Genomic DNA, 15,757 nt, shown 5'->3' with positions numbered 1-15,757 from the left:
ACTCTCAAAACTACAAGTTCTGCACATGTTTTGCTCAAATAAAGGCAGTGAGGTTGATACATGTGGAAGAAAATCAGTACCAGAAAAATAAGTGCTATCATTATAAAGCATTATTTGACAAAAGTTTTTGTGTATGAATTGTCACTGATAACCGGTGAACTTGGGTGAACCAGTTATCACTATTCCCAGTATACATCATTAAGGCTGGTAAGGGAATGGCATAGAGTTTCAGTGTTTGAATTTGACCCATCTGTGTCAACCCTAGGGCCCCCACAAAGTGTATGACTTCTCATGCATTAAATGATTATGTCACTAGTTAGCCATGGTTTTGATACAGTACCCCTTCTTCTCACAAGATTAGCATTTTTTGTTTCGTGATGACCCCATCTGCAAACTTTGTAAAATAATGCATGCCATAAGCCTTTTGCCTCACTCCCATTAGAATCAAATTGAACATGTGTCTCATGCATATCAACATGCATTGTCTTTCTTCCAGTTGCCCTGTGATGTATATGACTCCCTCTGTATGGTACTACCAGTCTGTGACTTTTTGTTTGGCAGTGTTTGAGTTCAGATATCGTTCTTTTGTGACAGTTCTTCTATGGAGTAATTTAACTTAGACTTTCTTGTATTTATTTCATTTCTTCTTTTTTTTTAATCACTTTCATTTGAAAGAGATTATTTACACACATTTTGTTGCCAATTCTTTTGCTTGCTTGTTCTGTGTCAAGTATAGATTTCAAAACTCATTACCATTTTGGGTCCATCTCAGTTGTCTAATGCCATACTTTACAGGAGTGAGAGAACCATTGCAGGATTTAATGGCATTTATTTGCAGGGAGATTGAACATTATATAGGACAACCTTTTTATCCTCCTGTTACCTCTCTTCCTTACTTTCATTCCTTATGACCCAAGTCTTTCCCTTTTACATGAATCTTTCTCCCAAACATATTTAGTTTTCCAATATCCTCTGATACCTGGGTTCAATTGGAGTCTTTTGCCTCCAGTTAGTTGAAGGTATTAGTATGCCTCATATACAATTTGTTGGTAGAGTGGGAAATAAAGCTATGATGTGACCTAATGCCTGCCATAGTTTTGCATTTTTCATAGTGCTCAAGTAGATCAAACTTTACACAATTCTGCAGGACTGATTCCTGATTGACAAGAAAGAACTGAATGTCATGTGTGTGGTCCTTTGCCCAATGGTACATATCAGAGACACTTGATAATTTATTATTTTACACAACCTTGAATTTTTTGAAGATCATGTTCAGAGATGTAAGAATATATGGTAAAGGCTGATTAGAATATTTCAATGGGATTCATAAATTATTTCAAAATTGTATGGATATATTTGCACACAGTAACACACCTGAATTGAAGTTTTTTTGTTTTTTTTCAAGTAAACAACGTATGGTCAGAGGATACTTTAAAAAATTATAATTCAAAACGTAGGTTGAACATCATCCTGATTTTTTTGTAGATCATATTCAGAGATGTAAGAATATATGGTAAAAATCTGAAAAGGCTGAATAACTGGTGACATGGTCAAACTGTGGCCTGAAGTAGGGCTATTTTTAGCTAAATCATAAAAAGTTGCATGCAACTACATTTTTTTACAGATCTAATAAACTTTTAATTACACCAATTGCTGATTTATCAACTGATATGTTATAGGATTTTTGAAAACAAAATTCAGCTTTGTATCATATTAAGTCTTAGAGCTATGGCTTATTACATAAACCAATGTTTTTTACAATTTTGGGTTTCCAGGTGAATGTACTGCCTCACTGTGCAAATCGTAAGAGAGAGAAACATGGTTTGAGACCATTTTTGAATTCTGTGCGATTAATTCAGTCAGTGTAGCAAATTTCAGCCTTCTACCACCATTACTCTTGCAGCTTTAAGCAGCCAGAGTTGCCCGAAAATGAATTTGCCACAAATATAACAAAATTAACTAAATTTTACAGGGCTGTAAATCAGAAACTATTAGAGATATTGATCTAATCTTTGGCAATTTTTCATTATATGGGTAGATGAGCACACGTGAATTTTTTCATGGCATTCTGAGGGGATCACCTGGAAAATTTTCCAAAATCTGGATGAATTGGCATGGAATGACCCATAATTAACTTCATTTTCATCTGTATTCAGATTTAGCATAAACAAACAATATTTGTTTTATTTAGACTGAAAAATATTTTTAAGTATGATTTTACATTCTGATTATTACAGTTTTTTTGGGGAGAGGGGTTACCATTACTAATATCATGTATGTGAAAAAATTTTCTCCTTTTATATTTTTACCTTATTGAAGTTCAGTATAGAAGAAAGTGTGAAGTTTGTTTTCATGTACTTGTAGGATTGAATTTCCGTATATTGTTTATCAGAACTTGTGATACGGATCTCTCGGTAATTGTGCTATTGCCATAGCTTTTTATTTGATTTGATTTTAATGTTTTGGCTGCCATGAACAGTTGGATAATGGATTAGGCAGAAAATTTTCCAAAAGTAACTTCTGCACATATAGTCACTCACATGCCCATGTAATACAAAAAAAATGTTAAGAAATAAAAACATATTTTGTGGTGAAACTTTTTATATTTTTGATATTATGTTATGTATAAAAAATAATAATGTAATGTCATCATAATTTTATTCACTATTAGATATCTATTAGTTTTTGATAACATTGCTTAGAGGTTAGATCATAATATATCCGACCATGAACGGTTTTTGATAAATTTATTATATATCAGTGAAAACCAAGAGAGTACAGACCTCATTGTATAACAGTTTCTTGTCACACCTCATTATTGGTAGACATTATCAAATCTTTAGAGGAAACCAGCTTATTTGAAAACAACAGTACAAATATTTATTTGTTGAGGTACTTATTTTTTGAACAATTTGTTATAAGATATTACTGTAATAAGTAAATTAAGTTTGATTGTTTTTATAAAATAAAACAGTAACATGTAACAATATTAACATTAGTGTTTAGTTGCTGAAGAAGTTGTTTGTTGCTTTACAGGATTTTGACTTGGATGAGACTGAAGCCATGAAGAAAGTTCTAGCAGCTTCTTTAAAAGAATTTTAGATATCTTAACCCATTCACTGTGACTAGGATACATATTTATTTCCAAGTGCTTCTACCACTTTCACACTGTGACTTGGACAAATGTTTCTCATTGTTAATGCTGTTTATGCTAGGTTCAGGTTCATAATCTTGACTCTCATCACTGGAAACAAGAGGGTGCTAGCTCTCCATCATTACCTCTTCATTACTGTGTACTTAAAAATCATTTGACTCCCTTTCACTATCTTTTAAGCTATCTCTTTTAATTGCATCAAGAATGTTTGCATATATTTGTCATATTATTTGTTTAGGCATCTTGTGGATTACTGAAGGACTGAATGGAAAACATCAAGGGAAACCATTTATGAACATTAGATTGGATGCTAATAAATACTTTAAAACTTTCTAACTCATTTTATTCTTGTATGCCATACACAGCAATTTTGAATGACAGTGGGAAAAGTTGCAGTCCCAGTGTGGGATCACTGGAAAATATACATCATAGTTCCAGTGAAAGGGTTAAAGATGGTTTGCAGAATTTTTCGTGATCATTTGTTTAGTTACAGTATTGGAATGCTTAACTGTTGCCTTTGTTCTTTTAAAGATATAAATGAAGGTAATGTTATATATTTTGAAAGTGTCTTATCTCTGTGTGAGTTATTTTCATTCTAATGTTGGATTTTTAATTCTATACATATGTATGTTTGTCATTTTGAGTATCTGACCTATGTGAATATTTAACAGCTCATATAATTTTTCCAATCACTATTTTACTGTTAAAGTTTTGATTTGAGAAAAATGAATTAATTTTGGCATAGGTAAGGGATATAGAATGTACAAAATTATAAAGAAGTCATTCACATTTTTTTCATCTTACAGTGATAATATGCATTAGAATAAGTTGTGTAGTTGGAAGTAGAACTATATCATTGCTGCCTGGATGAAATTTACAAGCCTGTTTTAATTTATATACTACGTGTTCTAAGTACATGCAGCTTCAAGCAACCTGAAGATAAAAAATTCTAAACTAAACATTTCTTGGCCCTCTATTATTCAATAAAAGTGTTGTCTTTCTGATCTTGTCTTGAAGCCACTTTAAATATAGTGCTATAATCCTACCCAAACCAAAACATCTATATGTCTTAGTATTGCTCTGCCTCATGTGTACTTATACATAATTAAAATTTCCATAATGTTTATAACTAACTACTATAATTTTGTGCACAGTCAGTAAGCTAATGTTTGTTGGGGTTTGAGATATTTAATCCTGTCTGATTTTTATAAATTGCAGAATTTTGTATCCATTTTTTATGTGGCCAATCTCATCCTCTATTTAAAAATAATACCATGTATTTAATATAACTTAATACTTGAATATGTGCTTAAGTTTACCAGAGGCATAAAATATTGGCGAATTTCAAGTCAAACTCTTGATGATGAGGATGCCTCTTTTACCACACTTGAAATTTATTTTGTTTTTAGTATCTGCTTATTGATACTTTGTTTACTGATGTGAAGAAGGTTGTTTTGGAATTTATAATTAATTCAAATGTTTTTGAATAGTTAATAGAAACCCTGCACCATACATATGACATACTATAATAGAAGAGCTGAAATTAGAAATAAGTCTGGACTATCAAAAATATTGATTTGAACATACTAACACAAGTATTACTAAACACTGAAATGGCCCGTTAGCTAAAAGTACTGAATTTATTCAAAATATTTAAGTGGAAGTTAGACTATATTTTAACATTTAACATCATTGAGAATTGAGGGAAAACAATAAAACTTCATACAAAATCTTTTCTAGTCAGACTAAGAACACTTTACAGAATCAGAAATAGTGAACTAATAAATTGGTAGTTTTATTATGAAAAATATATAATAGATTTATTAAAGAACTTAGAGGTTTTGTCTTTATGTTACTGATATAACTAAAACTAAGATTTTGTACAAAATTGAGGAAAAACTTAGATTAATATTTAACAGTAGGTGATGTAACATGTTGTAAGAACAACAGGGGATAATTTAGTCCTTTACATCTGACCTTGTACATAAACATCTGAATCAATGCTTTATTTTTAGGGAATTATCAATTATTTTTTAAAATTCTTACAAAGTTCTCACCTTCACTATTGCTTACAGCAACTAATTCCTTAAGTTAATCACATTATTAAAAATTAAAACAGTATATTTCCAGATCTTAAATGTGTGTTCTCTTGTTTTATTATTTCTCAGATGCTTTTAATTCCTGTTTATTACTTGTATAATCTTTTAAATTTGAATTAGATCATCTCTGAACCCTTTTCAATAAATATGGACCATCATACTACAGCTCGGCTTGTAGAACTAAATCTTGTGCATAGATTATGGTTTATTTTATTACATATATTGGGAAAAGTTGTAAAAGGTAAAAAATTTGTTTCTGTATGTGTCTACTACTTTGTTAATTTTAAATATCCTACAGTATTACAGAATGTATTGGAGTAATCAAAATATGATACTAAATATGTGTAATATTTTATAAATTGTAATAGTATATTTGAGAACCGATATTTTGTTAATATTTGTACCTTATGTCAAACGTAATAGTTTTACCGTTTTTCTCATTAACCTTGTAATGGTGATAAATAATATTTTACACTTAAATGCATTTAGCACAATTTTAACTGTTGGAATAAGTTGATAAGCTTTGATAATATGGCTTTGGAAAAATTTATATATTTTACTCATTCATATGTTACAGTTTATTTTGTTTGCTGAAAATCGTAATTGGGAAATTTGATTTATTTCACTTGTCTTTTGTTTCTTTCAACTTAACCATTCTGAATAGTGAAATTTTAGTTTAATTGATTGTTACATATTCCACTTATCTTCATTTTCAAATACTTTTCATAAACATTTTACAAGTAAAGATGTGAATTTCAATTTGTCATTAAGTGGTAACAGCATTTCAGTTACATTTTTATTTTGAATAGATTCAAAAACAAATGAAATTCACAATAAAATTGTGAATCTTAAAAGTTAAACCTAAAGTTTTGAAAACTTAAGAGTTTTCATTGACTTTATTTAAACCCATGTGTAATCCATGATCTAAATAAATTAGATTGATTTTTTATATGGAAAGTGTCTTGATTTATGGAACATCTACTCAGTAGTTATGAATGAAAATAGTATAGTGAAAATTAATTTTCCTTCCTCTGCATACAATCAGGTAAAAAGAAACAAAAAAACGTCTCTGCTAAAGACCAGTAAAAAATTATTTTGAGTATACAAAGTATTGAATCTAAGCAGAGCATCATTTTATATATTTTTTCTAACAGTGACAAATATAATCCAAAGTTTGTTTACATTAGAAAATGTCTGTTGTTGTTATATTTGGTTGTGCCTATTTAAGGCTTAAATTTTTCATCAGGACTGTAACCTTTCCATCAAATAAGTTGGAATGATTAGGATATTTACAAATGTCTGTACAAACTTGTATGATAATTGGTTGCAACAGTTATAAAAGAGCCAATGATAACAGTTCATGTATTTTAAAGGTTTTAGTGATTTTACGTCATTTAAGCGAATAAGGATACTGTGATATAATCAAGTGAAACTGACTTATTAAAGTACAGATAGGCCTACTTAATTGGAAATTTTGTAAAGATACCAATTACAGAGTAATACTGCATCTCTTGTTGACTGAATTAATAATAATATGATATTGGACAGAAGTGCAAAAGGAAAACCACAGCCTTTGTTATCAGTTCAGCACAATATAACATATTCACTTGCTTGTAAAATACAGTGGGCCGTTGCTCTGCTGGGAGCGTTATAATTGTGACAGTCAACCCCACAATCGATTGGTGAAAAGAGTTGGCAGTGGGTGGGGATAAATAGCTGCCTTCCCTGTAGTCTTTCAGTGCTAAGTTAGGGACGGCGAGCGCAGATAGCCCTTGTGCAGGTTTACGCAAAGTCCAAAACAAACAAACAGAGAAACCGTTGCTCAACCTGGATGATGCTTATCTTGCTGGATCTTGTACGGTAAAACTGGTGAAGACTGGTGTCCGAAGCTGACAAATAGCATTATTATTAAACCGTTTCGAGCAGACTCTCTTAATGTATTAACTAAATATGGTCACTTTCATTGTAACAGATGGGACCGTAACCTCTAGAAATAACCTGAACAGTCGTTGAGGGAGACTACTGTCACATTTTTAGACAACGTGTCAAACGAAGACTTGTATTTCAGTGGCAGTGACGGGTATTAAATAGTTTCGAGAATAACAAAGAAACAAAATTAATTTGAAATGAGATCAAATTATCAGCTTTCTCGACTATGAATTAAGTGAAGTATTCACATATTCAGAACAAAGAGTAAGTTCAGAATAAAAACTATAATATTAGGAAAAGATATAAGGGTATATTGTATTTCTTTATCATAATATTTCCAATATAGTTTCACATATATCACCGTCATACTTTAACTCTGGGAAGAGTATGTTATTAGTATTAACCCAGACTGACAGTCTTAAGGAGCTTTGTTCGTATCAGTTTGAACCAATTTGACTTAAACTGGCGTTACTATTTAGTGAAGAATCAGGTGCTGTAGTAACACATCTATGGCTGTTTGTTCTTGTTTTTGTCGTTCCATTTCAGTATTATTTCACTTCTATGTATTTGAATAAGATTATATTAAATAAATGAATGCTGAAGTTGTTTCCCTCATAAAGTATAGCCCGCCGTTAGTACAGATGTGTTTACGGATTTACAACGCTAAAATCAGGGGTTCGATACCTCTCGGTGGACTCAGCAGATAGCCCGATGTGGCTTTGCTATAAAAAACACAAACACATAAAGTATATTACGCTAGAATGTTGTACTTCTCACCGAAGGGAAGATATTCTTCAGTTGAAAAGATATGAGGAATGAATGTCATTTTTGAGATCAGATATAGTTAAACCACTTTTACTGTTCATGTTTATGCGACCGCACATGCCAAACAAACAAACAAAAAAAAAGAAAAACGTGTTACATGCCCCACGTCAAAGCTCACATTGATATTAATAAAATATATGGTTCTCAAACATTCCTTTGTTATTGAATTTTTAAGGGCCTGGTAGCTGTTAGGCGTTCGTCTCGTAATTTGAAGACCACAGGTTCGAAATATCACCACACGTACTCGTCCTTTCAGCTGTGAGGACGTTGTTATTGGCTGTTAATCCCGCTATTAATTGGTAAATGAGTAGCTCAAGACTTGCTTGTGGGAGGAGTTGACTAGCTACCTTTCTTTTGTTCTTATTACTGCTAAAATTGTGGATAGTTCTCTTGTAGCTTCGCTTCCAAATAATATATTTTTAAAATTCCCAATTTGCACTTTTCATGTCACACGACATGCGAATGCTCTCGATATTTTTATTTGAGCTATTATAGCTGTAAATTGCCAACATGTACACTATATTGTTTTAGGCAAAAATCGTTGGAACTTTCTAACATTTCCGTTTATTGAGATATAAATAAATTTTAATGCACAACAGAAGTCCCATGCATTTGTCTTTAACTTGACGTGGTGTTGAAAACAGCCTTTTATGTTGTTTGACGTTGTTTATAACTAATAGAAATGGCTTACTTTGAATTATTGGTTTCCAATGCTCCTTTTGAAATTGTGGGCAATACACAATAACAAGTTCGTCTTGATTTTCTAACTTGGAGTTCGTATCATTTAATTTTTCTAAACTAGTTATATATTAATTAGAGGGGAAGTTAAACTACAATGGTATCTGGACATTCTGTTTTGGAGATTTATGCGTCCTTATTTTTAACATTCTGTTTTTGTATTGCAAAGCCACATTGGGCTGTGTGCTGAGTCTACTGAGGGGAATCGAATCCCTAATTTTAGCGTTGTAAATCTATAGACTTACTGAAAGAAGAAGAACAAAAAGTTAAATTCATTTTATTTCACAGTTTTCAAAATTACTTTTCAATTTCAGTGTAGATTGATGATTTAGCTATAATTAGTGTAAGGTATAGAATTGTTTGTTTATTTTTAAAGTTTGCGCAAAGCTACATGAGGGCTATCTGCTGTGTCTGCAGAGAGGAATCGAACCACTCAATTTAGCATTGTAAATCCGAAGACCTTACCGCTGTTCCAGCGTGGGATATTTTACCAACGAATTGTGAGGTTGAGTGTCACATTATAACGCCCCCACGGCTGAAAGGGCAAGCATATTTGGTGTGACGGGGAGTGGAACCCCCGTCCCTCAGATTAAGAAACGATCGTCCTAACCACTTGGCCATGCAGGGCCAAGGTAAAGAAAAGACTGATGTTCAGTTCTAGATGTTATACAAATTAAATATACAAGATGTAAGATGAAAATACGGTTTTATTCTTCGCAACGAAAATCACCTTGAATTCAAACGAATTACCCAGGCTCTATAAATGTACAGAATGTTTTGATAAATATACTTTATAACAAATATGATATATTTGAGTACAACAGGCTTATTATATTTACTTTTTCATATTTATTTAAAATACACTTTAAATTCATAATTACAGTTAGCATTGAGTTGGTGTCAAGCGCTCTCGTCTTCTCAGGAGAATTATTGTAGAATAAAAAGATTAGTAAAATAATAACTAAGAAAAGATAAATTTTGAAAATAAGATAAAAAGAGGTGTTAAAACCTAGAAGTAAAAATAAGGAGATAAAATACATATATATGTATATTCATACATATAGAAGCAGATGTATATGCACGACTTCTTAATTCAAATATATTTTGAAGGCTATAAAATCAAAATAAAAACGGTGATGATAAAAACATTAAGAGTACATTAACAGCAACACTATGTGACAGATTTACTATTATATATTTAGTTGAATATCGATATTTGTTTCAGTTGAATATATATTTAGAAATGCATGTAACGTACACTGTTAAATATGTATTGCGAAATTACACCATATTCACTAAATTTGTAGAAGATTCTCGAGCGTGAGAATCAACAATGTATATTTGTACATAAATACCATTATTGTTGCCTTAGCTGTAATTTCTAAAAAAATGTATCAAGCTTATAAAAGGTAGCTAACCCAACACTAAGAAACAATTTTATATTGCTGGTTTGCTATAGTTAATGTACTATAAACCTCAGAAGCTGTAACTATGATTAACGTTTATTAATTGGGAAAGTAAAGATACTTGACCAGGAACGTTTATAGTTTCGAACGTTAGTATTTATATTAAGATATTGCGTAACTTCAACAGATAAAACTCACATGTGAAAGGATAGCTAGAATTAAAGTGTACTAATATCAACTCAAAATTAATTCGCCCATTGTGAACCGTCGATAAAATATTCAATTTAAGACCACACAGAAGACTCAATGATGTTTGCAAGTTTGTAAAACTTTTGTATATAAATCACTATTTCTAATAACGATTATTATAAATTGTATTATTGTGTATATATATTAAAATAAATTGTATTATTGTATGTATATTAAACTAAATTGTATTAAGAAAGAGAATTGCGTTTATCAATCTTGTAGGCAAATATCATAAATTCGATATATATCAACATTCAATTAATTTCTGAATTAAAATTATAATATGAAACAATTTCTTTATCAATTATTTTATTCCTTCATAAACAGTGTTAAAGTAAGTGAAAGAAGATAAAGGTGAAAAGGAATAAAGAATAACAGTAGAAAATAAATATATAAACTCTCACTCAAACTTACATGTACAATAAATTAATAAAATGACGAAAGATCAAACAGGAAGAAGCCAGGAATGTAACAAAAACTGAAGTCTTCTTATCACAAAATCAAAACTTCCATGGTAGAGATGAATGCCATTTAGGGTTACTGAAGCCAGTATCCCTATCTAGAAAGCTTCCTCCATGTTTCTGTCCTTTTTAAATTTAAAAACATCATAATCTAAATCTATCAGTGTAATATTTTCAAAGGCATGGCCATACACGTTGAGTTGTTGAAGTGTAGGAAGGTCTTCTTTTGTTGTTTTTTTTTAAGCCAAGAATTTATATTTCTTTCCGAATTTCTGAAGCCAAAGCTTTGACGGCAATCCATAATTCTTCTCCCGAGGGTATGATCTGGTTGGAGGGAAGAACAAATCCGTATTTTCCGGTGTCTCTCAATTCTGCCGTAAAAGAGTACTTGATGCCTGCATAGCCATAGGCCCAGTCATCTGATCCACCTGAGGCTGTATCTAGAAAAGTTAAACAAGCGTCGAAGTAATTTTGGTAGCTGCATGGTTAATGACAAGGTTTAAAAACGTTTTTTAATATGCTGCTCGTGAATAAGAAAATAGAGATTTGAAAGAAAAAGTAATTTCTTACAGCCCAACATATATTCAACGTGAAAGTGCCATTATGAAAATACAAAGAAATAAATTAAAAAAAACATCAGAATTGCATAGTAAATATTTCATATTAACACAAATACGAAAAAATACATAAACTTAAAACAGATATTTTTCACTTATATTATAGTTTCCCTTTATTTGCACAGCTTTAGATAGAACACGAAACTAAACGTGTTCACTTTAGTATATAACGCTCCTCTACTTTTAGACTTATATACCTTCTAGCTGACGCTCTGATTGGCTGCCTAGTTAGCATAAATCTTACAAAGAATAGAATGGTTTTCACAGCTTCTACACTCTGCAAAAACTGGGGATTTCTCTGATACATACTACTTATTTTCTATCTTCATGTATTATAATCATATTTATTCTGAATTTATGCTTGAGTCTATATATCTGCAAGTTTTACATATGGTCGAAAAAGTAGTTATGTTTATCTCATTTTAGCTGCCTTTGTTCTCTTGTTATTCTTTAGGAGATAATACCCATTATTTTTGAAGAAAATGTATTCTGCAAGTTTTCAGAGATTTTCAACAGCGTAACTATCGCATCCCTCTGGTGTTTTGAGATCGAATACAAAATTTAATTTAAGAACTACAAATGTTGCTCACAAGATACCAGTTTAGTATGGGCTGTTTTGCTTCTAATGTTAATATAATTCGTTTAATAAGTTTTTACTTTTAATTGCTGCTAACTTATGAAAACGTATAAAATGAACGTGGCTAACGTCCTCGTTCAAAGAAATAATATTATAAAGAAGCTACGTCCAGTAAATGGTGTTCACTTGTAGTTTTAGTTATCTTTTACACTTGGTGAATCATAAACGCTCTTATAATTTAGAAGTAATTAGACATCATACCTAACATCAAGTCAATTAATCATTGTATTTAGTTTAAATTAACTACAAACCCTTGAAATTGTATATTCTTAAGATGATAAGAAAACGAAATTTGAATCCATCAAACTATTTTGCACAATACTACCATCATCAACAAGAATAACAAGCGTCAAAATTAAAACCTGACAAAACCGTTTTAATATAAAAATTAAAATGAACTCTTTCACAAAACACAAACAAAAATTAAAAACACAAAACATTTAACCTTAAAATACACACAAGCAAGCACTAAAATTAAAAATTGTTCAATCATGAAACATATGCAATTTAAAATACAAAACAGACCTCTAAAATGAAGCTACGGTTTCGAATACTGGTTCAAAACAACTAAATAAACTCTTTGATGTTCAAGTAAAAATAATAAAAATGGCCAAATATAATTAAAATAAGAGACGCTGTTGTTGTTTTTGAATCCAGCACAAAGCTACACAATGGGTTATTTGTGCTCTGCCCACTACGGGTATCGAAACCCGATTTTTAGCGTTGTAAATCCGGAGACATACCGCTGAGCCACTGGGGGCGAAAGACACGCCTATACTCAAGTGAAATACACATACATACATATAAAATTCAAAAGCAAAAGGAAATAGTCTATATATGTAAGTCCCAGTAGCCTCCAACACATTGGTAGACTTTTAGTGACCTTGAATTATGTGGCAAAAAATTTCTTGAGCTTTCAGAAATCCTTTTTTAGTTCTTGTTGCTCATTTCTGTCTTTTGACTCCGATGGAGCTTTTCTACATCTCAACAGATTATCCCACTCATAAGTACAGAACATCAAGTCCTCTATCTGTTTACCTGGCTCTCTACCCCTAGCAATGATAGTAAAACTTGAATCTGTTGTAATGCGATTCGCTTCAAGATTTCAGTTAGGGGTGTAAAGACAGATCTACCTTCTCCTATTGTTTGTTGGTAGCTCACCTGTTGCTGTTCCTCTGTTAAAGTGGAGACACTCTCACTGATGATGACAGTCACTGCAATCATCGTGATGTTTGTGGAAGTCTGGACTGTTCAAAGATAATCCAGAGAGAATTCCCCATCACACAGAGGGCTTCAGCATTGAGAAAGGTTTACTTGGGCAGATGTGACTGACCTAGAGGTGGAGGTTGCTTTGTATCAAGGTTTGAATGTGGGCTGGGATTATTTTACATTAGTGTTTGTGACTATGAAAATGGTCTAAAACTATCTTGGAACTACTGTTAGATTGTTATACAAAACAGAGTCCAGAATCAGTAGGAGAGAAGTGGGGTTAGACTAAACTTTGTTACCCACACAAATAAAGAAGCCACTTCGATTCTCTAATCATGGAAATTCCTTAATACTAACATATTGTTTCCTTTTTAACTCCTTCAACATAAGAGTCAGCCTAGTTAGAAAGAAACACAAAGCATTATCACAAAGATGTGATTTCTTGTCTCTAGTGTACAGTTGTCTTCTCGTGCATTATAACTATAAGTTGCATTGAAATATGAAGAAAATATTCATAAAACTACACGTTTAAGGAAAATTTTAATTTACATCTATAAAAGCAAGTTCTCCACAACCAAATAAAATATTGATTACATTCAGTTTAACTTTGACATTTTCCGTGAATTTCATTCTACACAGAAAATTACACCTACTCATAAGCCATTCAGTTTAATCCAATAGGTCAACTCTCTTTTCAGGATATGAATGTGAGAGTCTACCCATCACTCTTATCTTGTCCACGAAGTTTCACCAACTGCACAACATTTCGGAGTAAAATTGTAATATTCTCCCTTCCATGAAAATAACATTCTTGATCTTCAACTGAAATACTGCAGTTAAAGGAAGCTAATCAGTAGTACCTATCTCCAGCTCTTATCTCATAGGATAGTGAGATCTGACCATTATTCTTAAAGTGCAGCTATGAACTCAATGTAAAAAAAACACGAAAAAAAAAAACTTTTTTATGGCAATGGAACTCAAACCATGAACTTTCCTATTTATAATTTGTGCACCAAAAACTACTGGGCCAAGTCCAGCTCAAAAGAATTAAGAACATGTGATTATGTACAGTGTCTAGTATATATATATATATATTGTTTGTTTTTTAATTTCGCGCAAAGCTTCACGAGGGCTATCTGCGCTAGCCATCCATAATTTAGCGGTATAAGACTAGAGGGTTTGTTTGTTTGTTTTGAAATTTCGCACAAAGCTACTCGAGGGCTATCTGTGCGAGCCGTCCCAAATTTAGCAGTGTATGACTAGAGGGAAGGCAGCTAGTCATCACCACCCACCCCCAACTCTTTGGCTACTCTTTTACCAACGAATAGTGGGATTGACCAATAGTCATCACCACCCACCGCCAACTCTTGGGCTACTCTTTTACCAATGAATAGTGGGATTGAGCGTAACATTATAATTCCCCCACGGCTAAGAGGGCAACCTTTTTAATGTCTATTGAATATATTTAACTTGATATATTAGCTTAAACTTTTCATGTCACTGAAGACGTATACTTTTGCTTGTATGTGATAAAATTCTGAACCTAAGAACAAGAACTTCGTAAAGCAACATATAATTTTTAGTCATAGTTATTATGATGGTATCTTGGATCAGCCATGGCTTAGTGGTTAGTGTGCTAGCTCTGATACACTACAGGAAGGTCGAGCATTATAATTGTGATAGTTGAACTTGATTAACAGTAGCTATGTGGGCAGTAAGTGCTAACTACTTTCCCGTTGGCCAGTAGTTCTAAATTAGATAGTGGTATGCCTGAATCTTGGGGTCTCTGTGTCCTGTCATTTTAACCCATGTGTCACATAAGGTCCATTTTAGGTTAAATTTTTCCAGTTACAAAATATGATAATAGAGTTGCGGTATGCACATATAACACATTTTTTACTTTCTTATATAGGCATTTTCACAATTTCTGTTCAGCTTGTTTTTATACGGTTTCTAAATAAACCTATGGTTCAGACAACCACTGGTTCTAGTAATCTTTGTTCCTTTATTTTTCTGTAGTACCTGCTCCATCCGTGGAAAACCGCTGCAACCTTGCATATTATGGAAGCAAGTCAACGACAGCAGTGTCATTCATTGGCCCAGTAGATTATATTTTTAGGTTATATAGCCTTCAGTATCTTGTATAAGGGCAACTATCACTTAGTCAGCGTTAGTTATTTTGGGTAAATCTAATATTTTTTGTTATGTAAGGAGCACTGGAATGGCACATTTACTTTAACATAAGTTGGTAAATGGGAAGATATTCTGAAAAGTTAAAAATGTGTTGATTGATCCACAGATCTGGTAGAAGGTGACACTTCCATATTCTGGTAACAAGATCCACGCTGTTTTTGTATTTTTATATATAAATAGTGTTTTACATTTTGCATGATGTGTCCAGTCTATTTATTGTCTTAGCTTGAGCTCTGTGAT

At 32.0% G+C, this 15,757-nt stretch overlaps 2 protein-coding genes across 5 annotated transcripts in view; one reads left to right on the top strand and one right to left on the bottom strand.

Moving 5' to 3' along the window:
• Window positions 1–6,204, top strand: part of LOC143240332 (E3 ubiquitin-protein ligase RNF166-like) — a 29,585-nt gene extending 23,381 nt beyond the window's left edge. For both annotated transcript variants that reach the window (XM_076482593.1, XM_076482592.1), the window contains exon 4: window positions 3,037–6,204. In XM_076482593.1, the coding sequence (XP_076338708.1) occupies window positions 3,037–3,102 (66 nt within the window). In that variant the 3' untranslated portion in view covers window positions 3,103–6,204. The remainder of the gene's footprint in view (window positions 1–3,036) is intronic.
• Window positions 6,205–9,435: 3,231 nt separating this feature from the next.
• LOC143238363 (carboxypeptidase B-like) overlaps window positions 9,436–15,757 on the bottom strand; it is a 47,663-nt gene continuing 41,341 nt past the window's right edge. Inside the window, exon 11 of one of the 3 annotated variants that reach the window (XM_076478513.1) lies at window positions 9,436–11,301. In XM_076478513.1, coding sequence (XP_076334628.1) covers window positions 11,114–11,301 — 188 coding nt within the window. In that variant the 3' untranslated portion in view covers window positions 9,436–11,113. Of the gene's footprint in view, window positions 11,302–12,990; window positions 13,449–15,757 lie in introns of those variants that run through there. The other 2 variants (XM_076478511.1, XM_076478512.1) reach the window with 2 other exon arrangements.

The sequence above is a fragment of the Tachypleus tridentatus genome, chromosome 13 (assembly GCF_004210375.1).
Source record: "Tachypleus tridentatus isolate NWPU-2018 chromosome 13, ASM421037v1, whole genome shotgun sequence".
NCBI lineage: Eukaryota > Metazoa > Arthropoda > Merostomata > Xiphosura > Limulidae > Tachypleus > Tachypleus tridentatus.
This window is presented reverse-complemented; position numbering and strand designations above follow the sequence as displayed.